The following is a 27671-nucleotide window of genomic DNA, read 5'->3' as shown; positions in this document are numbered from 1 at the left end:
GATGTCAGATGATTTTATATATACATGCATCAAGGGATAGGGATAGGGATGTAGCCAAACATTTGCTCACATGACATGCATGCATATCACAATAGGGCATTGGGGGTGTTATTTTATTTTTATTTTTTTCTTCTTTTTTATTTTTATTTTTTCTTTTGTCAGAGTTGGTGAGTGTTTGCATGCACTGTAATAAGGCAGTTTGCCATTTATGTAAATTAATGCTGTCCTAAATTTCTAATAAATAAAGGTGTTGTGGGTCCAAATCTACCCATTAACAAGAGATGAAAAATATGTGGGTCCAAATCAGAGCTAAATAATCATTAAGTGTGCAACACCATAAAATAAAAACATAAAAACAATTAATGGACATCCACTAAAAAAAAAAAACTCATGACATGATGGTCGGATCAGCCTTACTTTTGGGGCGTGAAAATTTCTTGATGGGGCGACTTTTTTGGACAGTATGTAATCCATATGGAATCCACAAGGGTCCCGTAAGTAGAGTTGTACAATGAACTACTACGAATGTTACGGGATCCAGCCCCCTTTTCCGATAATTTTTGTGAGTTTTCCATCCCTTGGTATGGACCTACGTTCCGTAATCCAGAGCATCAGTCGATTTAACAAGGGCTGTGATTCAATGCCACATATAAAGGGGAAGATCTGAGTGAATAGGTCTTGTGCTAGGTACGTTATACTGTCAAGATGCCATAAATCAAATGTAAGTTTATTCACTGATCAAATGTGTTTGAAGAAAATGGGCGGTTAGAATAAACTTTTAACAGCCTAAATTCAAGGTACAGGGCTCACTCGTGAGCTGTGCACCTGGATAATGAATCCTCTACTGAAACCTGTTTTGCACACTTTTTTGCACGAGGGACAGGAATTCTGTATTGGCACCTGTTGTCCACCAGCCTGTAAAACATACAGATTGGTGATCAATTCACCTTACATATTTATGGTGATTTAATTAAGTGCTGCAGTTAAAAATTGATTTGCTAAATATCAGGTCTCATCTCTAACAGCAACACATGTCCCGGTAAAATCCTGCACATTAGTTTACCATGGATACAGTCCACCTCCACCAATGGTTTGGTGAATATGAAATCCATTCCAACCCATCATGTGATAACCCTTGTGTTCACCAACATGCAAAATATCTTTCGAATGGAAAGGTCAGATGGACCACATCAATGTTCCCTGTGGTGTGGCTCACTTGAGTCATAGATTTAGTTGATGTTTCGTCACATGGGCTTAGCAGTGAGGAACATAATTGATGGATGGAGTAGATTTGGCATATACAAAATAGCAGACCCAATGAATATAGGTGTAAGACAATTGATGCAAAGGAATTTGGGACAACCAACAACACCGGTCAAATCACAACTCAACGTCAATATATAAGTTGCCGTCAAAGAGGAACTTAGTTTAGCTGAACAATTTCTAACAAAAGTGGACTTAGTCCCTGTTAATAAGCTGCTGTCAAAGATGAACATATTTGACCAAGCAACTTTCAAACATACAGTGTTTACCCTTGGCAACATCTCAACGTCCAATCAAATCTTGCTGTACTATGATTTTCAAATATGCTCCACGTGGGATGCAAATTGAGAAGTATTCATGCTTGCCAAAGAGCTCTCTTCACCCTCAATGTGATGGGATTTAATTACACCGATTAACTTTTAACTATGCTTTACATGGGTAATGTATAATAACAATTTTCTGTTTAATTAAATCTTAATATACAAGGGCATAAAAGAGATTAGTGAGGAAGTGCAGTACCTGGTCCGTTTCCCTTTAAGGGAGCTTTTGGTGGGCTCCATCTCTGACAGCTGCCCCGGGTCTAATCAAGATATTAGGGCGTCAGGTGAAAGTCTGGTCCAACTGATAAAGTGAGGTCTCTTTCATGCCCAAATAAGTGTCCAAACCCAAAAGTCCAACCTGCTTACCTGAAACTTATGAAAAATAGGCCAACCCTATCACATACATATATTCGAGGTAGGGCCTTTGGGCGTTGAAAGGTCAGAGAGAGAGAGAGAGCGAGAGAGAGAGAGATTTCTTTGTCAATGTACTGAATTTCTTGGGAAAATCCATTACGATAGATGAAAAAAAATGGTTCTTAGATTTTGAATAGCGCTTGTTATTCAGACAGAAATAGCGCTTCGAGAGGCGAGAGATTCGCTCTAAATCAGATCAGGGAATGGGTCGACCTCCACACGGCGGAGGCCCTGCCTTCCGTTTCACCCCCACTGAGGTATATTCTACTTTCCCATTTCATCCCTCCCTCGAATTGTATTACAACAGATTTCTCTTATGCATCTCTTCCTTTTCTTCTTCTTACTATCCTTACCAAATCTCCTGCATGCATTTCCATCAAAATGCTGGAACCTTCATTCATCTTCTTTTTCTTTTTTTCCTTTTCATTTGATCTTGAAAAAGAATCTGATTTCCTCAAAAAGATAATAAATAAATAAATAAAGAAATTCAGGACCCACAATCCCTCAACCCATGGTACCTGTTTTTTGAAAGGGTTTGGGAATGATGCATAACTGAGGGTATGGTCATAGAGTGGGGTGGCGGAACAGGATTTGTGCAGCCGACCCTAATTAGTAATTACTTGGGATACAGCTTAGATGATGATGATGTTGGGGAATGCGGCCTTGTTTTAGATAACATAGGCAAAGACATTCCTGAAACTCTTTTCTTGCTTGATGTAGCTCCTCTTTTTCTAATACCCATCTGGATTCATGATGGATATGGCTGCTTGTTCATGGTTGGATAACAATGCATGAATGACCCATAGACTATTTGATTCCCGTTCTTTCCTTCTCATTTTAATTGTAAGGGCCTATTTGGTAGACACTGAAAAATGAGCTCGGCAGAAATGCATGCTACATCCAAACAAATTTTCGGAAAGCACCATGTTTGGTAGCCTCTTTTCATATTAAATGCATGTTTTAAAAGCTTAAATAAGTCTTAAGTTTGGTTGAGATTAAAATGGCGCCTAATTGTTGCAAGCATTGAGTTTCTTACTGGACATCTACTCCGCCATGTAACCCAAAGCTCTATGAGGCTTGCTGTCATATCCTTGTGACATCTACTCCGTCCTATAATTTCACCAGCTCATGTTATAATGCGAGCCCAAAATTGAGTCAGATCCAAAAAAAAAATCAAGTGGGCCACACCACATTAAACAGTTGCGACGGGCTGGACGTCATATAAATGTCATGGTGGACCATAGGAAGGTTTCGGCAATGGGTGTTTCCATTCCATTGTTTCTTGAGGTGTGGCCCACTTGAGTTCTAGATTTGATTGATTTCCAGTTTCAAATTCTAACATGATATTGTGAAAATGATGAATCGAGTGGATGTCACATGGACATCACAGTGGGCCCGTGTAACTTTTTGGTATGTTGGCTATGAAATTGTATTCATCTTTAATTGTGATAGTTCGAAAACATATGCTCTGCATGTTTTTGGATTTACTTTTTAATTTCCACCATAAATAGTATCTTCCTTATCCAAAATTCAGGTCAGATACACCTTAAGGAGAAATGTTAGGATGGGAACTTTTTCCTAGGGCCCACATAGTGTTTGTGTGCCATCGAATCCATTCATGTGATGCTCATCAGGATACAGGAATTAGCCCAAGGAGAAATGTTAGGATGGGGTGGCTCACTTGAGTGTTGAAACAACCTGATTTTTGGGATCAAGGCCAAACAAGTTTTGATCCCAAACAAGTTGTGTATGGGTGGAAGACGTGGATATCATGAACACTGAGTCGTTTGCCCCATGCTAGTGAAACTAACCCCAATAGGTACCTTGGTGAGGTTCCAAGCGTTTTCCTATTCACCATACCATAGAGGTCTAATTAATTATTTGGGCCATCCATCATGTGGGGCCCACCTTTGTTAACAACTCATTTTGAAAGTCTCTTGATTGGATGCTCCTAACCTTTTGATCAATGGCTAGAAAAAGGAAAATGGATATTGATTAGAATAGAGTTTCGATCAGCAATCTAAATCACACATCATGTGGGCCATACATTTACTTGCCTGTATCTTTCAAAATCACTTTGATTTGATTGTTGTAAGTTGTAACCATCTGATCAATGCCTTGGAAAATAAATGGTCTGCCTTGATTATAATAGAGGTCTGATCATTAATTTTTCTTGTCCATGAATTAGGGTATGCCTTTGATTGTCATCATGTTGCACTATTTTATGAAAGAATTTTTCTGAACTAAGAAAAATTGATAAAATATGCGCTGTCATTCAAACAACATTTACACATAAAATTAGTTTTCAAATTTTGATTTCCATAGAAACTTGCTTCAATTTTTTTTATTTTTTTATTTCCCTTTTAAAGAGTAGCTACCAAACAGGGCCTAAGGCGACCCCAATACATAATCCTATTTAAAGAATATAATCTTTGCTTTAATTGACTCTGAGGGTTTTATACCAGAAGGTATTACACAATTCTATTACAAGAGTGAGCTGGCGAGATGGATGAGTCTCTAATGGCAGTCGGTCTTCATCAGGGGTTGACGTTAAGCCCTTACCCTTTTGCATGTGTTGTATATGAATTAAACGCTGGAGTCCAAGATGAGGTCCCTTGGTGTATGTTGTTTGTAGATGAAGCAGCATTTGCCAACAAGACGAGAGGGCGAAACCAAGATAGAGTATTTGGAATGCAACTTTAGTAGGAATAGTTATGCACATAAGCTTTATTTAAAATCAATTATTAGGAGATAGCTCAAAGCTATTTGTTCCATTTATCTTTCCTCTATTATCTTAAATAAAAGAAGGTGAGGAAGCCTTTTAGACATGGCTGCCTCCCTCTCTCTCTCTCTGGAGAGGACGTGTGACGGTGCGAGTAACAGTGTGCATGACCACATGGTATTTGGGTAATCTGATGGACTTTTCAAATAATGGCACTTGAACCATGTAGGCGCATACATCAGCATGGTATACGTCTGAGATCAATGTCATATGATGTCCAGTCTTGCTTGATTTTTGGGCAATGCGTATTAAGGTTAGGGCCCACATGTCGAACGACTTGGATCCTACACAAACTTCCGATAATCACATGTTTTGTGTACCCATGTGTCACGTGGTCCTTTGCTAGTTCAAAAGGATGGAGAAATCATTGAGGAAGTTTTCAATAGAATTAGTGTTGGTATGGATGGAGTTGTGCCCCAATAGTGTTGTGTTATTGCCTCGTCTTTGGAATTTTAGGAAAAAATTTAAAAGGCATTCATTCACTGACTAATAAAGCGTTGCAAAGATGAGGATGTTGAGATGGATGTGTGCAAACGTGAGGAAGGATAGAATCAAGAAGGTCATCCAAAGTAGCCTGAGAGTCCTAATAAGAGATAAGGCTTGTTCACTTATCAAGGATAGGGCCATTGATAGAAATGATTAGTGAAATAGGGTTCATAAAGCTAATCCCAAAATCCAAATATTGAGACGAGGCTATGATATGATGATGACAACAATGATGGCGATGATGATGGAGCCCATGGTTCCTTGATCCAAACCTTTGATACACCCTGGTGTTGACATCGAGATTTTGCCAAGTTCAATCATGGTTCGTGTTGGACGGTTTCACCCATCTACAAGCTAGTGCGAGTCCAAATCATGTATTGATCAAGGTCATTGTGACACTATTAATAGCATTCCTCTCTTAGGGCCAAGGCTAGTGCAGGTCCACCATTTCCCACTCTGCGCTAACTTATAATGGCCAACATGGAACCTTTTCGGTATTGATAGCGGACGGGCAATGAGAATAAAGAAAATAAAGAGAAGGAATGGAGATTTAAAGGTTTTAAGGAGAAGATGTGAGGATTAGGAAGAATAAGAAGAGTATAAAAGATTAGAGTTGGGAATGGATAGATTTCACCGAAATCAGCACTGATGGTGGTCTTAGAGTTGGCACCAAGACAGGAAAGAGGACTCGGCACCTCTTTGGTTTTCTTTCTTCAAACCAAGTTACAATGTAATGTCTTTTTCTCCAAGAAACCCTTACATAAAGACCCCAGGCTGACATAAAATACATATTGGAAAAATACTCCTGCAAAATTCATATTACAAAAATACCCCCTGCAATAACATATGTTAACAAAAAGCACATGTGCACTTGTTGGGCTCAAGGGAGCCCAACCACACCACCTATATGGGCTTGCAAGAGTGGTCGGCTAACCTGTGGAGCAGAGAAGATTCGTGGGCCCCACCCCAACCTTATTTCTCCTTCTATAGACTTTGAGACCTCCATCAGGCACACTCTGTGCTAATGTCAGGCTAGCGTGTTGTTGAGCATCCATTCGCACTCACTATCTAGGTATAACACAATATAACCTTTGCAACGTTCTCTCTTCCTTTTCTTTGCATTGACACGCGAACAAGGTGAGAATAAGAGTCTAAGGACTCACATCTTATGAAACATGAGTTTGCCCTAGCCTTTAGACCCCTAGTAGTGGCTCTGCAGTAATTGTCTATGTACTAGTAGTCTGTTTCTGTGCTAATTGTTTGAGATGCCTGAGCAGTGTCCTAATGTTGAATGTTTGGTGTCTCCGTGTTGACCATTCAGAGCCCCAAATAGTGGTACTGTGCTGTCTATTTGGACTATTGAACTGAACCCCCGGTGGTCCCACGACAACTATTAAGGCAATTTGTGTTGACCCCTGGTCTCTCCAGCATAATGGGCCAGTGCTCTTTTGAACACCTTAGGCAGACATGCTGCTGGAACTTTTGAACTTCCTGGAGCTATACAAGACATCAACATTAAGGTCATCTGGGTCCTCGAAGCATTGAAATATTTCGTTTAATCGATGATTTGGACACTTCGAAGACAAAGAACCTTAGATTAGAAACTTTATGCATCATTTGGATATAATTACTCTGTAACATATAACAAATTGCTTCTCTCTGGATTTTACCTTTTGAGTTTTTTTTTTTTTTTCCTTAAATGTAATTAAGGGCTTGTGCCAGACCACAACCTTGAATGTATTTTGTTTCTTACATCAATAAAAGCCTTCACCATGGCATATTTGGGGTGTATATCCTTGTAATTGAGTAATAATCAAAATAATGTCAATTTTTCTCGATTAATAGACATTTGTAATGAACACTTGGTTTGGACAACCCATGCACAAAAAAGTCTTGTAATGAAAAAAAGTTCTAACCCTTAAATAGATGGGCAACAAATAAATGGTAATGCGATTTCTTTTTTTTATTTTTTTTGGGGGGGGGGGGGGGGGGGGGGGCAAATATTCTATAGCTAAGGTCTAGTATGGGATTTTTGGTGCGTTGTTCATTGACAATGATGTCCATCATATCAGTAGTTTGGTCATTGAACCATTGGCCCAACTCATATTGATGGAAAACATGAATGTACTGTACAAACTCTCGGCTGTAGCATGACATTTTTCGTAAATGAATGCCTATATACTAGGATATTGGCTCGTGAATTCTTTGGGTAGTATTATGTAGTGCTCGAGCAGAGAGGTTGTACACCCTCGCTATCTTCAGTGATCCAAACTATTGAGATGATGGGCCTAACCAAGAAACCCAAAAATTCCCAGATTTGAAGATTTTAGCCATATAATATTTAGACTTTCTTTGGTTGAACGTGAACCTTTTATTTTCTTTCTTAGCTGTTTTTATGTTGGCCTCCCGTTGAAGGGTTAGTGTTTTTCCATCTTGAAGATTTTTTGCATGTGAGCTATCCAAAGTGGGACCCAATATCAAGTTTTGATCACTTAACCATGGGACCCATGTGTACAAACCGAAAACCCAAGCGGTATTGTACAAGCTTTTGTCCCGAGAGCTGTGTAATTCTGATCCAAGTTAACTGCTTGTTATAAGATAACTATTGACTTGTCAGTGACTTGGATGATCTGATGTGCATGGCAGATAGGACAACACAAGTAGAAAAAATGATGACATTTTTTTTTTCTCAAGACACTTGCGATCTAGTTTCCAATTTCCCGTTTCCTTGATTTTGATTTTGATTTTTTTAAATTCTTATCCATTCTCAAGCAAGTTGAAAAGCCTGCAACTCACACAATCCACCAGATTATCATATCCAACTCCAAGTGACAAATTCAAGGTCAAGTAATTAGGTTCAAGATCTTAATTTATGTGGAAAGAGTGCGGTTTAGGATGTTGCTGATAGAATTCAAAGTTGGGTGGAAGAAATAGAGATGTGTGAGTTTATTGTGACCATCATGTACCACTCAAACTGAAAGGGAAATATTGTAGGATAGCTATAAGACCAGCCAAGCTTTAAGGAACAAAATGTTGGGTAGTTAAGGAACAACGTGTTCATAGGATGAGTGTAGCGGCAATGATGATGTTAAGATGGGTGACTGGCATGACAAGGACGGATAGAAATTAGAAATGAATGCATTCAAAGGAACTTAAAGAGTAGCACCAATTGGTAATTAGATGAAGGAAAGTAGACTTAAGTAGTTTGGTCATGTGCAACAGAGACCAAGAACTGTGCCGGTTGGAGTGAGTGAGTTGGTATGAGTTAAAGGCTCTAAAAGGGCAAAGGGAAGGCCCAAAAGGACATGGATGGAAGTCGTAAGAAAAGACTTGATGACCTATGGTCTAATTGAGGTATGACCCTTGATAGAGTGGAATGGTGGAACGGAATTCATATAGCCAGCCCAATTTAATTGGGATAAGGCTTAGATGATGATGGAGAGTGCCATTTAGGCATGTTGTACCTGTGAATTGTTTTTGTAGATTAGGTTCTCAGATGCAGACTATAACCTTTGGTCACCAAGTCAATTGGAAGGTGCTTCATGTCATGAACTTGAGATTCAGCATGCTGTACCTATGAACTGTTTGTGTAGATTAGGTTGTCAGATGCATACTGTAACCTTTGATCCCAAAGTCTATAGGAAGGTGCTCCATGTTGCAAACTTGAGGTGGTGAAGAAGAAGAAGAACAATAAGGAGAAGTGACGACAACCCGAATGATGGAAGCCGACATGCAGGTGTAGCTCTGTATGCTTAGAGGAACACGAGGAATGTAATATATCTGCAAGAATGGTGCTGTGGATCCACCCCATGCACACACACACGGACACACACACACCCAATATGTAAGAGAACCTCTTTTACTTGCAAGAAGCAATAATGTTTTAATCAAAAGTTGAATCCTGCGGAGTGTTTGGCCCATATAAAGGACTCTAAATCAAAAGATAACAACCAAGAAGCTATCCCTAAATCTCTCAACCAATGAGAGTTTATTGTTTAAAGCAACAACTAATGCAAAACAGGCGAAATAAGTTTTAACAAGAAATTCATTCAAATGGATTTTGATGGTGATTTGATGATCCACATCTCTCCCACCATGAGGCATGTGGTCCCACATGCAGGAGACCAAAGATATGGACCCCAAAACATGTACCTAGATGAAGGGAGGGGATGCTTTCACAAAAACATTGCAAGCACCATTTCAATCGGCGGAAGACCAATGGGTGGAGGAAGGTCCTCAGCCCATTTGACTCCTCTGGATAAAACGTCCAAAGATGTCATTTTGGCGGAGGAAATTCCTCTGCTTGTTTGGGATATTTAGATATGATTTGGTGATGTTTGTGGCGATGTTTGTGGCCCACTAGATGATAACCCTGGAAGGATGTTCGGGAGGCGATCCATGGGGCCATTGTTGGGGAATGGAATGGTCTGCCCAGACCAAGGGCGACAATCCACTCATGATCCCCTATAAATGGATTCTTTTGAGGGGCCATGATTTCAGGTTGTCCTATTATCAAGGGTGGGGAACAGTTTGACCCAGATGCGTATTGCTTCAAGAAGGTGGAAGAGGAGAAGAACGATGTAGCATAGTCTTCCCTGAATCCTAGTATGTCTTCTTTAATGGGCTTCCTTAATGGGCTTCGTTACTGCCTTTCTATCATGGATTTAACTATCCGTTTTGGTGTGCAACTTGGATGGGGACTGAAACTGATATGACTCACTGCAAGTCAATCTAACTGGGTCTGAGTCAGTACCAACTTGCTTCTGTTCGGATTGAACCGAAATGATGTGGATGATACCCAGTCGTATTGGATGATATTTCAAACCATGACTTACTGCACATTTTCCCATTGTTGTATCTTGTTGGGCCCTTATCCGTTTTCTAAATACATTTACTATTTATTACATCACTCAATGTATTTGGCAATCTAGATATCGCATTTTGATGACCTAGGTGATATGACCTTATGGTGGATTTTCTTAAGGTGGTGGAGATGGAAGCATGTTTGCAAGAAGTCAATAATGCAATACCTGCCCGTGAGACCATCTGCTCTCTTGCAGAAAAGTTCAGGTAAGCATAGACATTTAGCTTTTTCAAAGAACTTTCAGGTGCTTAATAGACCCTAGTGCTGCCATAATGGCATTGTGAAAACTAATTTGACAAAGCTGTCTCTGGTTGAAGTGCGTCTGCGGATAGAGCTGGAAAGATTGTTGTGCAACCTAAGCAGGTTAAACATTTTCTGGTTTACTCGTCTATAAAATAGAGAATTTTAGAAGCTTTTGTTCATTTTGAAGTTATTACAGGTGTGGAACTGGTTCCAAAATAGAAGGTATGCTCTACGGGCAAAGTTGATTAAGGCTCCTGGGAAGCTAAGCATTTCTACGATTCGGGATGATTCAGTTCCACTGAGAAATGCACCAATTTCTGTTCCTTCAGGTAGCCTTTTGTAAACTAATGTTCAGCCAATGCTTTATCCTCAAGGCTCTCTCTTACTTGCATTATCTTATTTGGCCTATTTATTGGAGCTTTCTCATTCAGCAAAAAGTATTTGAAAACACCTATAATTTATTAAATATAGAATGCCGGAAAGCCTAAAACTAGTACTTTGTTGGTTCAATGAAAAATTAATAGAATAGGTTGATATTCCCAAGAAAAACTGTAAGATTAAATATGAATAGAGATCTTTAGAAAAAAGATTAAATATGAATAGCCGGTATGAATTGGATACTAGTGTCCTTAATCCATATCTTGGCATGATAGGCTCCTTTTGTGCAAGTTTCATAAGCTCGCCATGCTTGTTTCCTTCTCTTCTCTCTCTCTCTCTCTCTTCTTCTTCTACATCTTCTTCTTCTTCTTCTTCTTCTTCTTCTGTTCCTTTTTCTTTTTCTTTTTTTCTTTTTTTTTCTTTTTTTTTTTTTTTATTGTGTTTTGCTATACATCATCCTCCAGGTCTCTGAACTAAATTCTCGACCTAGGAACCTCTCTAAAGAGGGGTGCGCTGCATTTACTTGATCATTTATTATAGTTGTTTTCTAATTTCAACCTCAAACTGCGGTCATGTGTGCTTCTGGGGCCTGGTTGTTTTGGCATGCTTGCGCTGAAGTGTGCATAACTTTCTTGACCTGAAGTTGTGTTCTGTAAGATATATCAGATTTATCACTCATACTTCTTTGAAATGAGCTACAATGTGATTCGTTTGAGGCCATAATGACTATTTCTTATTTATCCAATAGGTTTAGGACAGTTGGTTTATGTTGGTATGACTAAGGAGGATTGACTCGAGGCCCCGTTCAAAGAGTGCCCTGATCTAGAGTCAAGTTGAGAGGATCATGGGAGGCCCATGCAAAGCTTGGATATACATATACACTGCGCATTTCCTCTTCGGGAACATCTCCTTCCACCCCTCTTTTGTAGTTGCTCCTAGTGAATTTTGATTTCATATACTGAAAGATTTTCCTTACATGAATGCATGTACCTGGTACCTGCTCATTCTATGCATAGTTTTGAAACAATAGTGACACATTTTAATACATTTTACTGCTACGTGCAGGAAGGCATGCTTTAGATAAAACTCAGATGGAATTTGAAGCCAAATCAGCTAGGGATGGTGCATGGTTAGTATTTCTTACCATCCTCTAAATGCTGATTATTAGTTCTTTAAATTATTCAATTTCACTGGCTTATTAAATGCTTGTTAAATGTTTCCAGTCGCAAATAAATTCTGGGTTTGTTATGTCTGTGCATAACCATGTCGTTTTCTCCAATTTGTTGTATGTTTTTTTTTTTTTTTTTCACACACACACACATACCCCCACACACTCATGCTGGTGGAATTTCACCACCGTTGGGTACTTGAACCCTTGACTGCATGTTGAAACTCCTGAGAGTCTACCACCCAGGCAAGAGCAAGGAATTCCAATTTGTTGTATGTAGTTACATTTCTAGACATGTTCTGAGTTATATATTGTCATCATAATCCCCATAGCCTTGTCCCTGTTATTTGGGGTCAGCTTTACAAATCCCATTTCACGAATCAATCTTAATGCCTTATCCATTGCTATGTAAACAAGCCTTCACATCCTCATTTTACAAATCTTGTTAACCTACGGAGGAGAGGTCCTTGAGTAGGAATGACTGGTGAAACAGGTCATAAAATGACACAAAATAGCTGGGATGAGGCTATGATGATGATGACATTGATGATTAATTAGCTATTGCATGTTACTTTAGGGTGCATTGGTTTTTAATTTGGTGAAAATTTTCATGATATGTCATGAGATGTGGTGCATCCAAACACCCCCTTAGTCAAATTACTACATATTGCAGTTTTAATCAATTTATTTGGCCATTATATTTTCAGGTATGTATGCTACCAAAGATCAAGATCATTTCCCATGAGCTAAAAACCAAAATGGTTACATGATGCTAATGCTTCATTGAAAGACTATAATGCAGTGAACATAAGTTTGTCTTCTCATGATTGGTGGCCGTTTCTCTAAATCGTTACTTAAAGATTTAGTGGAACTCATTATAAAGTTGGCATATAAGCTAGGAGAGCTTGTAAAGCCCATTTACTCATGGTTGAAGTGGGAAAAGTACTAATGTGATGCACCAAGATAGAAGAATAGAGCAGTTTCCAGGTCTCAATACCTCTGCAAATATGACAATGCCATTAATTAATCAATCTAAATATATCTTATGCATCTATCCTACTAAATTCCACAATTGCCTCACCCTGTTATTCTGGATAGTGATGCATGAGAGGGAAGAAGTAGAACACCATGAGGTGTACCACTAACACTAGCAGCTGTACCTTTTGAAAGTATCACACATGTGTGAGTGTCTGTGTGTGTGTGTGCGTATGTGCGTGCATGTGTCATATATGCACGCACACATAGCATGCATATCCATATATACATATCCATGTAAATATACATATTTACATGTTTGCATGTTATATAAGGAAATGCTGTAGTGGTAATGTTACCACTGAAGTTACGTAGGTAATGGTTGAAAATGAGCTCCACAAGGTGTGTATGACATTGGACCCGTGCATTAGGTGCATCCAACCCTCCTCCCCATACAAGAAGGCCAATCCAAGCATCTATGCATCACACAATGGGAAACAATGAGGATGGATGTCCACAACAGAATAACCTGAAATTTATTATGGGGTCCCCCGAGGTGTGTATGTTATCTAACCCATGCATTTGGTGCATCCTACCATGATGATTAAATGCCACAAGAATTAGTCCAATCCAACCATCAGGTCAGCATTTTTACATTATTTTCTGTGTAGCCCCCATCATGATGTGGCAAATGGCTTTGACGGTTTGGAGTAGAAGAAGGGAGGCTTTAGAGGGAGGTGATAATTTGCAAATATGGGTTGTTGGATGCGGTTGGTGGGTGAAAGAGTCATCCTTCTATAGAACATCGGGTTTGTGAAGAAGGGTGTGCAAGTTGGCGAACTTATTCAAGGAAGGGCTTCAATTCTCCTGTGGTGATGGGCAAAGAATCAAGTTTTGGGTTGACTGTTGGATGGGGGATAGACCTCTTGAGTAGTTCCTGAGGTTAGCTAACATTTCCCTGGTTTAGAATGTAACAATAGCATGCTGTTATTCAATAACAGAGAATAAAGTGATTTGGTCTCCCCCTTGTAGGAGAAATCTCTCGGATGAGGAAGCGGTGGAGCTCACCAGGCTTCTGGTGACTTCATGGGGTTAGGTTGACGGTTGGCAATAGAGTTGATGCTTTGGTCCATGGTCAAATCAGGCGATTTATAGTTCGGTCTTTCTACAAGATATTGTCATTGTGTTCCTCAAGTGGAAGGTGTGATCATACTTCTCATTTTTGGCACTATGGGGCTCCTTCTAAGGTTGTAGCCTTTGCGTGGCTTGCAGGTAGGAACAAGGTGCTCATAATAGACAATCTGCAAAACAGAGCTATGTTGATTCCTGATTGTTTGTATGATATGCATGGGGGACGTAGAGTCAATGAACCACTTGTTCATTCATTGCGCGTTTGCTCGTGTTCTTTGGGGAAGTTTTCTTGCTCTTTTCCATGTCTTGTGGGTGATGTAGAGATCCATCAACGATCTTGTCCTTATCTGGCATAGGGGAGCATATGGAAGGAAAGATGAGGTGGCATGGAGACTGGTCTTATTGGCAATCTTATGGGCAATATGGGGGGAGAGGAACAATCGGCTTTTCCGGAAAGTGAAGTTGGATGTTTTAGATTGGGTCAATTGGATTGTTGCCTCTAACCTAAGCGCTTGGGTTGAGATGGTTGGGCCTTTGTTGTAAAAAAATTTTTGCCATCTTGGCTCTTATTAATAAAGATTTCATTTACCTTTCACCAAAAAAAATTTAAAAATAAAAAATAATTCATGGTGCATGTGTACCATCCAATCCATGCATTTGGTGTGCCCTTCCAAGATTTTGGGATGCCCTAAAAATCAGCCCAATCCAATGGTCAGGTAGGCCCTTCACCACTTGAATTCATAGGATCTTAGGCATTTTTCATTGTTTTCTAAGTTGTGGCCCACTTGATGGTTGGATTGCCTTGATTGCTGGGACATGCCATTTTCATGGAGGGGCACACTTGTTTGATAGATTGGATTTCATACACACTCCACATGGGCCCCATTTTGGACGTTTTACCATTATAACTATACTATGGTAATGTTACCATGTGTGTGTGTATCCAACTGGGGCAAATGGGTTGGGTCACAATGATGTGTAGTTGAAATCCACTCCGACAATCAGATCCATCACATCACGTTAGAGCCACTGTAAAAAGTCAGGCCAATCTGTGGTTCAGGTGGGCCGCACCAAGGGTAATAGTTGGGAGGGAATCCCCACTCTTGATTTCACTGTTGCCCACTTGAATTGTAAAATGGCCTGATTTTTGGGCCCTGGGCGTAACCTGGGGTGAAGGATCTGATGGTTGGAGTGGATGTCACATAACACATTGGATCTTGTACAAAATCAAGAGTGGGTGCTCCCTCTTTACTGTTTTCCTTGGCTAGAGTGGATATCACATACATGGCATTGTGGCTCATCTGAATCATGGATGACCCCAATTTGTTGGCCTAATGGTTGGAGTGGATTTCATATACACATCATGGTGGTCCACACCACTTTGCACGCACGACTGGTCTCCTGTGGCGCGCTGACACTACTTGTAGGAGACCATTACTTGCTCTCTCTCTCTCTCTCTCTCTCTCTCTCTCTCTCTCTCTCTCTCTCTCTCTCCACCAACACACGCATGCCCGCATGCACACACACACAACTGGTTGGACAATAAGTTACTGTCTGCCTAGTAGATAACTTCCAACTTATCATGTGTGTTCGACATCCACCTCACCATTAGGTTGGCCCCACCATGAGGATGGCTTAATTGGGTGGGAAGGACCCACCATGTTGTGTATATGCCATCTAGTCCAGTCACATGAAGCATCTGTCCCAGATGAAGGGATATCATGGTCATCAGGTGGTTTTGACACTCTAGTCAGCCCCATTTGAAATCTATCCTTCAACGAAGAATTGTTTGTCCATTGCATGATCGCAAAATGAGCAATATGCAAAACAGTGAAGCAAAGGGAGGGAGCAGATGAGGCGAGGGATAGAAAAATGTGCAATACATGCACGCACACACATTTGGAAGATTAGATTGGATGGATAAATAAAAATCAACCTAACACTTTAATCACATTTATGGTGCATTTGATGCACTATTCCATTGAATTGCAATGATTAGTTTTATTAAGCATAAATAAACACATTTTGGTTATTCCCAATTCAATTCATTGGCACATATTTTAGTTACATTTCTCTCAAATCTTTCTACCCTCCAATCTCAGGAGATTCTGTGAAAAGGGAGTTGGGACACTGATTTTATTTTTTATTTTTTATTTAAAGGGAGTGAGGGCTGACTGCTTGTATTTGGTTGTATGTGGGACCATCAAGGATTATGGCCGTTGGGTGGCTTTTCGGGAAGGACAAGGTTCTCACTATTGACCACTTAAGGAGCAGACTGATGATCATCCCCAATATGTGCATCTTGTGCCTTTGTATGTGGTGTCGGTTCGCCACCTAATGCCCCAATCAATAGAGGTTTACTCTGAGGTGTGGCATGAGGGTTGCAATGGTTCAAAGCGAAAGGTTCTTTGGACACTAGCCATGCTAACAAGGTCATGGTCAATATGGTCTTGGCATAAAAACAGTAGGTTTCACAATAATTCAAACACACTGTGAGGTTTTTCCAAGTCTCAAATGGATGGTGGTTTCTTGGGCAAAGATGATTAATGTTTTTGCTAATTGGCCCTTTGGGTGCCTTTGAAGGCAGTTGGGTATAGGTGGGTCTTTGGTGTATTGGACAATGTAAGTGTCACTATGTTGGGTAATGAGTGTTCGGTGCAATTGATTGTTAGAAAACACAGGTATGTAGTGGCAAAAGTGTCCACATCTGAATTCGCATTGTCTGCTAGTATTTCTTTCTGAGATATTAACTTTAATTTTATCTGTTTGCCAATTTAGCAACCAATAGTAAACATGGCGTCGATTTTTGCTGAAAAGATTCGTCTCAAATGGAAAACTCTTGAAAATTTCACTGGATTGCAATTTTCACCCTAACCTCATGGCATGTAGCAAGGTTTGGTTCACTACCGGAAACCTCAAGTTGGATTTTGACAGTTTGTCCATCCTCTCAATTTGCAAATTACAGAAGATTGTTGTAATGGGAGCCATTGCAGCATCTATGGTTGTGGGTTTGCGGCAAACTAGGGTCCAGCAGACTAACTTTTCATGCCTTCAAAAAAACAAAAGCAGAATCATTTTTCATACTTGGTGAACCCACTGATTTTTTCTCAGTACAATTATCAAAGCATATTTGACATGGTTGTGGCTTTTTTGTTGAGTAGAAAATCCAAATGTAATATTTGACAGCAGAGAGATTCCTGTGGTCAGATTTTTTTTTTTTTTGCATGAGTAAAAGTCTTGATTAATGACTTTGGGCACTGTCTTACTTGGTTCTCTGATATTCACTGAACTTGTACGTTAAACTTAAATTGGCTTCAAATTCCTTGACTATGCTTGGTATAACTTGGTTGTGCTTTCATTTCACAGGTATGATGTTTCAACCTTCATTTCTCATAGAATGTTTGAGACGGGGGACCCGGTAATACTCCAGAGTTCATTTTTTCCTATACAAATCCTTTTTTCTTTGAATCATGGGCTAAATATTTTATTTTAAAAATTACAATAGAGGGAAGGGATCTCCGTTCAAAAGAAATTGGAGACAAGATCCCCTCCTTGCCAGACTGTCCACCACATCATTAGTTTCCCTTTGAGGGTGAATGAAGAATACGAATATAGTCCCCTTTAGTTCCCTTATCTTCTCCATGCATCTTGACATCTCCATTGATAGTCTTACATTATTGGTGGCGGATAAGGATAACTTCCATGGAGACAGTGCAGTTAATGGAGTCAGCGGAGTCACTTTGCATCCGCAATCTCCCTTGGTCATCCCTAATGATTCCCCTATCCCCGTCAGACCTAGGTTTTCCTTCGAGCTTACATAGACAACTTGTAGGAGGAAGCAAGACCATGCAAGCTATAGAAGGGCATCAAATGTCCTCAATAACCTCCATCTAACAGCTTTTGAAAGCATCACAAAGGATTTCCTTGAATTCCTGACATGCCAAGGCCCAAGAGAGATCTGTCTTGGGCCCTATCCAAGGTTTTAAACTCGGTTTTGGATTGCAACTGGCGATACGTCTTGGTTTGATACCAGTCTAAGTTTCCTGGAAAAAAAAAAAAAGAAAAAAAAAAAAAAAAAGAAAAGGGAAAAAGCCACTGGTCCATGTTGGTCTGATTTGGTCCATACTGGCCTGACTTGCCCCTAGCAACTCAACTGTCCTGATTCAAAATTGAGTTGGACCGAGTGAAGATCGAGCTGTGTTACACAAAGTGGTCGGATTGGTTCCCACCAAAAATGATATGAATCAGGTAATGTGGAATCTTGTCAATGATATTTAAAACCATGGCCCTTTCTTCCACTCAAGTGACGCTTTCTGGTTTGTTTCTGAATGCTCAGTTCTGCTCCTTCCATGCTGACCACCATACCGCAAGAAGAAGCAGATGCTAGAGAATTTTGCCCTTTTCAGATTCGAACCTATGGTATTAAATATCGTCTGATATGACACAGTATCATCTGAGTTGTATCAGTTTTAGTCCAAAATGAAATGAGTCGCCAGACTAATACAGGAGTGAAATGAACTGTATGGGGTGAGTCCTATCGGTTTGGGTCCCCTGCTGAGTCGCACTCTGAAACCCCTACTTAAATCCATGTTTGAACCCGAAATTCCATGCTTCCAGGAGCTTATCCGTGGATAGGACGTCATGCATATCACCTCAAACATACTAAGAATAAACTACCAATCCCTCAGCACAATGGGGAATGAATTAATAGATGGCTTACAGATGCCTTTGCTTGTAAACACGTGAAGTAGCCATTCACAGTGATTCTTTACCTATTTTGAAGATGATCCAAGGTTAGGATTTTGTATTCCTGCCACCCAACAGATCCAATAACACTGGAGAGCTTCTATTCTTCCAAATTATTTTATTCATTTCTGCACTCGGGATGAAAACTCTTTCCAATAACAGGAGGTAGGCATGAAACTCTTTATCTCATCATCACACAGGCTTTCCTCTGACATGGAAGTTCCATATGGCTCTCCCTCTCTTATGAAACAATGATCCACTCTTATGGCCTTCTCAGTCGACCACCTATAAAAGTTTTAAAATTGATTAAGTGTGATATGATCATACAAGCACTGAATGTCCTAAAAAATGGATTCTAGAGCCGTTTCCGACATCATATCTGATGCCTTCTTTGAACAAGTTCTCGACCTTTGTAATGGCTCTTGAAGCTCCTGACACTTTGTGAGTGAACAAAGTTAAGACTCATTTGATATTAGACATTCGAGGATATCAAATTTAATCCAACATAGATTGGTTCATTTAGGATGGAAGTTTTTCTTTATTATTGAAACTAAGAATTTTTGTAGCAAAAACACAGTTTTGTTCATCTTGTATACGGTGCTAGCACCTCAACTCAGTAATGGGCAGAGTAACAGGATACAACAGAAAACATACATTGGTGTGCTTTTGTACATAGGAAATGATGAATTCAATTTATTTACCACATTCTTTCACATGACACATTCTGTTCATTTCAGGAAGTTCGGGTTCAGTTTTCAGGGTTTGGCGCAGAGGAGGATGAGTGGATTAATGTGCGCAAGTGTGTGAGACAGCGGTCACTTCCATGTGAAGCTGCAGAATGTGTTGCAGTTCTTCCTGGGGATCTTGTACTCTGTTTTCAGGTGCTGCCTTTTATATGCATTCGATTCTAACATAGCATTCCAATATGTCATTTTGATAAGCTCTCTAGCCATACGCCCTGCTTGGTATGACAATATGCCTCCTCTCAAAATTTATAGGAAGGTAAAGAGCAGGCTCTTTACTTTGATGCCCATGTCCTTGATGCACAAAGACGGAGGCATGATGTACGGGGATGCCGTTGCAGGTTTTTAGTTCGTTATGATCATGATCAATCTGAGGTATTAACCATCTGCTAATTACTGTTTTCCTTCCATTTTGAAGCAAACCGTGCCCCTGGAGGCATGGATATACAAATATACTACCTGATCTTAATTGTGTTTATAAATTGGATTCTCGAATGGTTGCCCAAAGAGTACATATCCTGCATTGTTTTTCCTCATGTTATTTAGAAACTCCACTTTCTTTTATTTTGAGTCATCTATGGCCTGTTTGGATTCAGCCTCCCACTTAATGTGTGTTTGGAGCACTTTGTGAACCCCTGTTTCAATATCCCACATGACAAAATGGGCACCAAAATCCCCCTTTTGTGGAACCTCCTTTTGTACAATTGTGTCAAAATGGGCCCTTATGCAAGTGAAGTTGGGTGCCAATATGATGCAAACATCAGTGGTGCACCATTTAGAGTGTACCAGAGGAGGAGGCATCGCCGACAGAGTATCGGAGTGGAGGAGTTAATATGGATGGACATTGGGTTTATCGGACCCATTTTCTGACCCGCTACAAGTGCAGGAGCGGCATGACAGCACCCTGACCATAGATCCATAGGTCGGATTTCACACCCTACCACACCGGTGTTTTAGTTTTATGCGCTTTTGTTCTTTTCCTTATTTTAAGGGCTTTATTACACTTTCTTTATTTTTATTTTTATTTTATTTTATTTTTGTGTTATTATTATTGTTTTTAGGGGCTTTAGTGCACTTTTACTTTTTTCGTCTTTTTTCATCCTCTTTATTCAAGAGATTAGGGTTTTAGGATTAGCCCTTGGTTGTTGAGGATTCCACCCCGATTTCAGGTTTCCTTTTTTCTAGATCTTCGAGATGTAGGAAAAGGTAAGAATCATCCTCCTCCTTTTCTTTTGTCGACAAAATGACCTGTACTTTTTTAATCTTGAACCTTTCATTCTCCGCCTATTTCGTTCCTCTCTGGATATCTCATTTCTAGTTTGAATGGAAAAAGAGTGATGGTTAGTCTGTAGAATCAGATCCAAACTTCACTATGTACTGACTTATGCTAAATCTGGAATATTCTCATATCCCCAGGTCTTCCCTTTTTACCGTTTATGCGATTTTATGCTTATAGGCATTATCCTGACAGGATGACCTTATCTTTGTTTTGAAGTTTACATAATCCCTTTGACTGGAAACAGTTAGTTAATTGGTGTATTTATTTGAACATTCTTTAACCTAATTATACATGCATCTAGGATTAGGTTATCACATGTCCCTGCATCACAATATCTATGGTTTAGTTGTTGTGGTGGCTTGTGTCAATTTAAGGACTGGTGGCCTTATATTCTTGAGCAAATTGTGTGATTAATTTAGGATTTTCTCTTTCCTTTAACCACAGGAAATAGTGCCTCTAAGAAAAGTTTGTCGCCGGCCAGAAACTGATTATCGGTTGCAACAGCTGCATGCTTCAAAGGATTTGGCATCTGGGGGTCTAAGGAATGTGATGAAAGATCCTTCTTTGGTTAGCTCTTCCAGGGATTTCAATTTTGGACATCAAACGACCCGAAAGCAGCGCAAACTGATGGAGACAAACATAGATGAGATAGTCCCTGCAAAGTCATTTCCTCACGGGAATGACTCTACGAGTATGGAAACTACTCCAGCCATGAGGGTCGAAAACAACACATCTATGCTGGATGTCAATGTAGGTGATGCTGCAGTGACCATCATCAGAGGCGGAATTGTGCATCTAGGGACCTAATCATGCAACCGTGTATGTTCTCTTCTTTTTGTAAAGTTTAGCAGAGCCTGAGTCGGTAGTGAGAAAAGGATACAGAGTGAATTGTTTTGGCACTGGCAACACTGGTTTCATACCCCTCCTGATGTTTGCTAGAATACATCCCAATGTACTGCAGTACGTTGGGGTTCCATCCATTTGATCAGGATCCATTTAAATGATCCAAACCGTTTATATCATGTGTCTCACTGTGAATAGGGGGTAACCAAAAAAAAAAAAAACAAATTGATACATTTCAACCTTTTGATTATTTAAAATGTTAAGGAGGCCATCCATATTCAAAAGAAAAAGAATCAAATGATCTAGTTGTTGAAATATTTCAGTCCAAGAGTGAGGGCCATCATATAAACCGTTCTAAAAGATGACCCTGGATCTAAAGGCCAGGGATGTATTTTAACAAACCTCTTCCCTTGTTCATGGTGTTTTATTTTATGGAGAATTTTGGGAATATGCCTATTTGCAGAAATCTGTTACTAAAATTTGGACACTCAAATGCCAATAGTTTTCAACATGCTTAGATCCACATATATTTGGTATGGAAGGAATGCTGTGTCCAGTGACCCTCCTGGGATAGAGTTCAGGCTGCCTATTTAGTTACTTCGGTGAGGAGATCTGAAGCAGCCTTGGATTGGTGGTTTTTTTTAAAAAAATAAAAAATAAAAAAAATTCTTTGTGAGATGTTTGGATTCTTGGGTGAGAGTGAGTCCTCTTTTGTCTCTTGGTAAGCGAATTCCTAACCTTAAGGGAGTAGTTCCCAAGTCATCGGCACTTCTTTCTTGTGTGTTGGATTGGTGTCAAGATCCCAAGTTCAGTACACAATGGCATGTTGCTGCTCTAAAATAGAAGCGGTTGGTTAGGCCTGTGAATACAGACCATCCCTGGTGGGTCCTGCAGTGAATGGCCAATGCTAAAAGCCACTCGAAAAACACTCTTACCTGATTGACAGGCACTTTCATTTTGAATCTACACTTTTGGCATTTCATATTTTATTAACCCTCTATTTCAGGCCACATTAGCAGCTAGGTTGGTGTACTTTCTAGCGTGGGTTAACCGTAGGGGAGGCAAGGGTCAGGGCCACTCCAAGCCTGACCCATTTGCTAAATGGGTCAAGAATTCTTGCCAAACCTAACCCATGATCCATTATTCTATGACCTTCATCAAACTGACCTGACCTGATCCATTTGAATGTAAATGTGTTGGACTCCAGTGACCTGACTTAACCTGCCATGACCTAACTCTCTGGTTTAACAATGGAATATTTAACTGAGGCTGTGCACAACCTAGCCCTCAGACATTGGATACATGCACACGTTTAAAAAAAGGGTTTTGCAAATAACTATCAAGATATACGACATTTAGAAATAATCACATAAGAATAATACAATTGCAAATAACTAATTTTTGGTTAGTTTTTCTAACGACTGTTAAACTTTTGGCGTATCTTAAAATTATGACAAAATTACTCTTATCTAAAACCTCCCTCCCCCCCTCTCTCTCTCTAACTAAGGAAAAGCTCAATTAAAATTATTTTGTGGTATATTCCATATGAAGGTGAATTAAAAAGGTTTATCTTAATGCATAGTCTTTTCATGGGAGAATTTTGTTACATGTTCCATATGGGCTTTTTTGTCTGTTTGGTAACAAAAGTTATGAAAAACTAACAAAATTTGGCTATTGCAATAACAACGCATTAACAATTAGGTTATTTGCAAACTATATGTTTTTATGTGGGTATTTGCAAATACTCTATTATTAATGTGGGAATCTGCAAACACTTCTACGATAATATTCATGTATACTTTTCTTCTTTATTTTATTTCAGGTTGTGGGTTAGATTTGGTCGGGTTGTCTAGCTAACCTATTGATAACCTATATGGGTGGGTCTAGTCGGGTAGGGCTCAACCCAAGCCTGATTCATTTACTTAAACGAGAAAGATTTCTTGCCCGAGCGTGACCTTCTACCCATTTTGCTTGCCCATATTCGTTGTTTCATTCATTTTCCTCAATAATGTATGTGGAACTTGCCATAATGTGATTTTTGTATGGGTTAATGAAAGGCGTTTCTCTAGTTGTGCTTGGGAACTTGATATTAAACCCAATTAACACATGTTAGGGGAGAGCTTTGGACCATGGACTACAATAACCTGTTACACCATGACCAGGTTGTAGGATGAACCTGTGATTATTTACCCTTGATGTAGCCATCCTGCACGAAGGGATAATGACAAATCAGAATGAAAGGTCTTCCCTATATATCAAGAACAATGATGGGTCGGTATGCTGCAACCCTACCTCACATAGGAGTGTTAAGTGTTCCAAAAGAATACTTACATTACTAGATCAGTTCAAGCCTCTAGACTAGAGACCCATTGTGCCCGGACTAGCTTGGGTTGAGTATGAACTAGTGCTTTAACTCGCTTTTATGATGTTACATTCGTGGTTGATATGTGGGTGGTGCTTGTGTGAGCAACAGGGTTCGATATAGGATCTTATTGATTAACCAAGGCATTTATTTGGACGGATATTTTAGTTTAGACTATTCATCAAACATTTTCTAAGTTGGTCAGCACATGTAATATTTTATAATGATTAACAAAGGTTTTTCAAGTGTTGAAATTCAATTTTAACTGTTGATTTTTTAAAATCAAAATTGATGGAAATCTAATGGATAAGATTATATATTGACCATCACTTAGGCTTATATGGTACATTGGGCCAATGATGGTGATTGTGATAGTGGAAATATTAATTAAGGTCAATATGAGTACATGAATAGGCAGATGATAGACTTTAAATAAGGTATATATCAAAAAATTTAAGATGATGGAGCACCATACTCGGTGTCTTACATTAAAACCTTTGACTGCTTCCTATATATTGATCTTATCGTAGAGAAAGAGTGATTGAGGGGATTTCACCACCTTAGAGAGAGAGAGAGAGAGAGAGAGAGAGAGATGAAAGGAGGAAAAAAGAAAAAGAAAAAAAGAGAAGAGAATAGAGATGGAGATCTCTCTCCTTACTTCTTCCCTTCCTTGTACACAATCACATGTGCGGGGTCCACCTAGTAGACAACTCTCTCACACACGTCCGAGTATGTAGGATGTTTTCTCTACTTCCTCATTGGCCATTAATTTACCTTTTTTTTACGTGACATAGACTAAATTGAGAATTTTAAATTTTAATAAGTTGCCTTTGACAAAAACAAGCCGGGCTAATTGACCAACGGATCGATCGGACCCACTGCCACCCCTAGTAAAACCCCATCGAGGCCTGCCACATGGTCGCTAAGACAGACTCAGAGTGACTCGGTAACTCAAGACTCAATTAATCTTATATTTTTATACCTTGAAGATTCAACTCAGTGTACCGAAATACAAGTGATCGGGATTAGATTACCCAATACCCACCACCCATGGCCTCGTATATGTTTTACATCCATGCCATCCATCTGTTTTTACCCTCTCATTTTAGGGCAGGAACAAAAAAATAAATATGAAGTAGATTCGAAGCTGAAATGTACCACATCACAAGAAACAGTGGTGATTGAACGCCGACCATTAGAAACTTCATGGATTTTTGGAACAGTCTGATATTTGTGATTTCCCTTCGCACAGGTCTGAGTGTCTTTATTAACAGTTTGGATGACAAGTAAACATTACGGTGAGCCAAGAAAGGTTGAATTTTCTATTTGTGGCAATCCAGAGGATCTCTGGATTCATTCCGGAAATGGCCTATCAATGGCCGAAGAGCTTGCAACACCCGAGCAATGTGGGCTGATCACAGTGTCCGTGTGAAATCCACTCCGTCCATCAGTTGAGACACCTCATGTTAGGGCTGGAGTTCAATAGTCATATCTGTCCAACACTGAGGTGGACCACACGACAGGGAAACGTAAGGACGAAAATGCTAATCATAGAAACCTTCCAGGGGGCCGTGGTGTTGTTTATATTCCACCCAACACGTTAATCAGGTGTGATCGAACAGGATAAAAAATATCTAAAGAATTCGGGTAGGCCACACTGCGTGAGTTTAGATGGTTCACATGGGTTGGCCCACCCGAGTTTGGGATCGTGTTGATTTTTGTTTATTAGAGTGAACACGAGGTTTCTCACATGATAATTTAAAGGGTGGATTTTAAACATACATTATACTGGGCTTCACAGAGCTCGGGTATGGCATGTATGTCAAATCTCAACCGATGTATCAAATTTCAGGACTCACCATTCACTCTAAAATAATGGGAGGCTCCCAAATCAACAAACAAAGGTCAACTAATAAGGGGTCTAAGAGGTCATGATTGTTTGATCATCTGTTTTTGGGATGCCTCTAATTAATCTTCATGTAAGGGGCTTACAATGGACATGAAATCCTTCCAGCCCCAGGTTAGAGGGGTTTCCAAGACACGGTCCAATAATAATAATAAAAAAAAAAAAGAAAGAAAAAAAAAAAAGAGTACTAGTGCTTGTGCTTGCCAAACTTTGAATAATGATTCAAAGTCCTCTTCACCATGGGCTTGTATGTGACAGGCGCATTTCAATGGGTCATGCTACACCATTCACATTAGGTTGAGGTACATTGTAGGTGTTATGTCAATTCAATCAAACATGAGGCCATATGTGTGATAGAGGGTCAGTATTCAAATTGTATGTCTGATTATGATGTGCAGGCGTGCTAAAGTTTACTTAACTCAATGTTTGATTAAACCGCTAGTGTTCTCTACGTTGAGTCATATTGTTTAGAGACTAGACACAAGATTTAGCTATCCTCTCAACCACCAGTTGTGATCAACAATCAGATGACTTGTGAAATGGTAAAAGTTAGCTATTCTGAATGCATTCTTTTTGCTTTGTATATAATGACTTGCTCTTTACCAGTTCAATCACAATACACTTCTTAAAAGAAAGAAGATGGACAGATAAATAAAAATGGATGAATAATGTTGAATTCATTGATTGAATATATGATCCATTACAATCGACAAAGTATTTAAAAATAACCTAGAGAAATAAACAAACTAGAGATAAATACCTAATGCATCTGTCGGAATAGATGATCTAGGTGAATGGTCAACAAGATTCGACCCGATAGTTATGATTGCCTAAATAAGAACTCAATTTATCAGAATCTAATAACTTAGAGTTGTAGACATTTAATATATATAATTCTATAGTACTATAGTGGTGGATGTTGAATAATAGTGATCTAGGCTGAGCAAAGCTAAACTATGTTAAGATAAAAAACAATAAGTTGAAAAGTAGATAAATGTTTATAATTTGTTGATACGGCTAAAACTTGGCTGGGTTTTCTTGTTGATCTTGGATCCTCATCGTTTATGGCATGCATTTCAAAATGAAGGATTCCAGATAGATCTAAGATTATTAGCTTCTCGGATTTTCTTCTCGTTATTGATCCCTTCATGGGAGATGTTTGTGGCCTACTAATCGAAATTGGGATCAATCAGGTGATCACCGATCTTGGACCTCAAATTGATCATGGCCACTCATCTGATAGCCCACCTCCTACATTTGAACACTTGCTCCCTGATGGTTTGGAGTATTGAAGGGATAAGATGGAGTGGGGCCACATGATACTAATCTCTTGTCAAATGGGTAGGATCAAATCTTTGATTGAGCTCTCTCATTCTCTTAATTCCAATTGTTGTACAGAATTGAAACAAATTCGCTTGATGTTCGCTTTCTCCTGATTTGGAAAAAAAAAAATAGCTGGATTTTCTTAGATATGAATTTGATTTTTGAATATTTGGAACATTTTTTGACGTTGCAAATTCTACGAACATTTATGGAAAGATCTCTCATTTTAGAAGGATAATGAGAGACGACCTCACCGAGTGTATCATAACCAAATCTGTGATATGATACGTTTTCTTGGTAGGTCTTTTATAAACATGTCGAGCACGTTACCTTGTTAATTGACTTGTTTATCATGGCTAAGTGGCATGTGTTGATTCACACCCTTAAAAGGCATGCGTAAGGTTCCGCCAGCACATTTATAATGGAATACGTATGGTAGAAGGAA

At 39.4% G+C, this 27671-nt stretch overlaps 1 protein-coding gene and 1 long non-coding RNA gene across 2 annotated transcripts; both read left to right on the top strand.

Annotated features, from left to right (window-relative positions):
- Positions 1-1979: 1979 nt before the first annotated feature.
- LOC131233196 (protein SAWADEE HOMEODOMAIN HOMOLOG 2-like) lies at positions 1980-21812 on the top strand. The gene is made up of 9 exons (XM_058229826.1): positions 1980-2254; positions 10250-10335; positions 10447-10492; positions 10569-10701; positions 11816-11879; positions 17391-17442; positions 19508-19651; positions 19769-19888; positions 21237-21812. The coding sequence occupies exons 1-9, from the start codon at positions 2201-2203 to the stop codon at positions 21597-21599; spliced, it is 1062 nt and encodes a 353-aa protein (XP_058085809.1). The 5' UTR covers positions 1980-2200; the 3' UTR covers positions 21600-21812.
- LOC131233197 (uncharacterized) lies at positions 12223-16159 on the top strand. Its single transcript, XR_009165120.1, has 2 exons — positions 12223-13835; positions 13926-16159. It is a non-coding gene; the product is annotated as an uncharacterized LOC131233197 (long non-coding RNA).
- Positions 21813-27671: the final 5859 nt, after the last annotated feature.

This window comes from Magnolia sinica, chromosome 18, assembly GCF_029962835.1.
Source record: "Magnolia sinica isolate HGM2019 chromosome 18, MsV1, whole genome shotgun sequence".
Classification (NCBI taxonomy): domain Eukaryota; kingdom Viridiplantae; phylum Streptophyta; class Magnoliopsida; order Magnoliales; family Magnoliaceae; genus Magnolia; species Magnolia sinica.
Note: the sequence above shows the minus strand (reverse complement) of the source record. Positions and strands in the feature narration are given on the sequence as shown.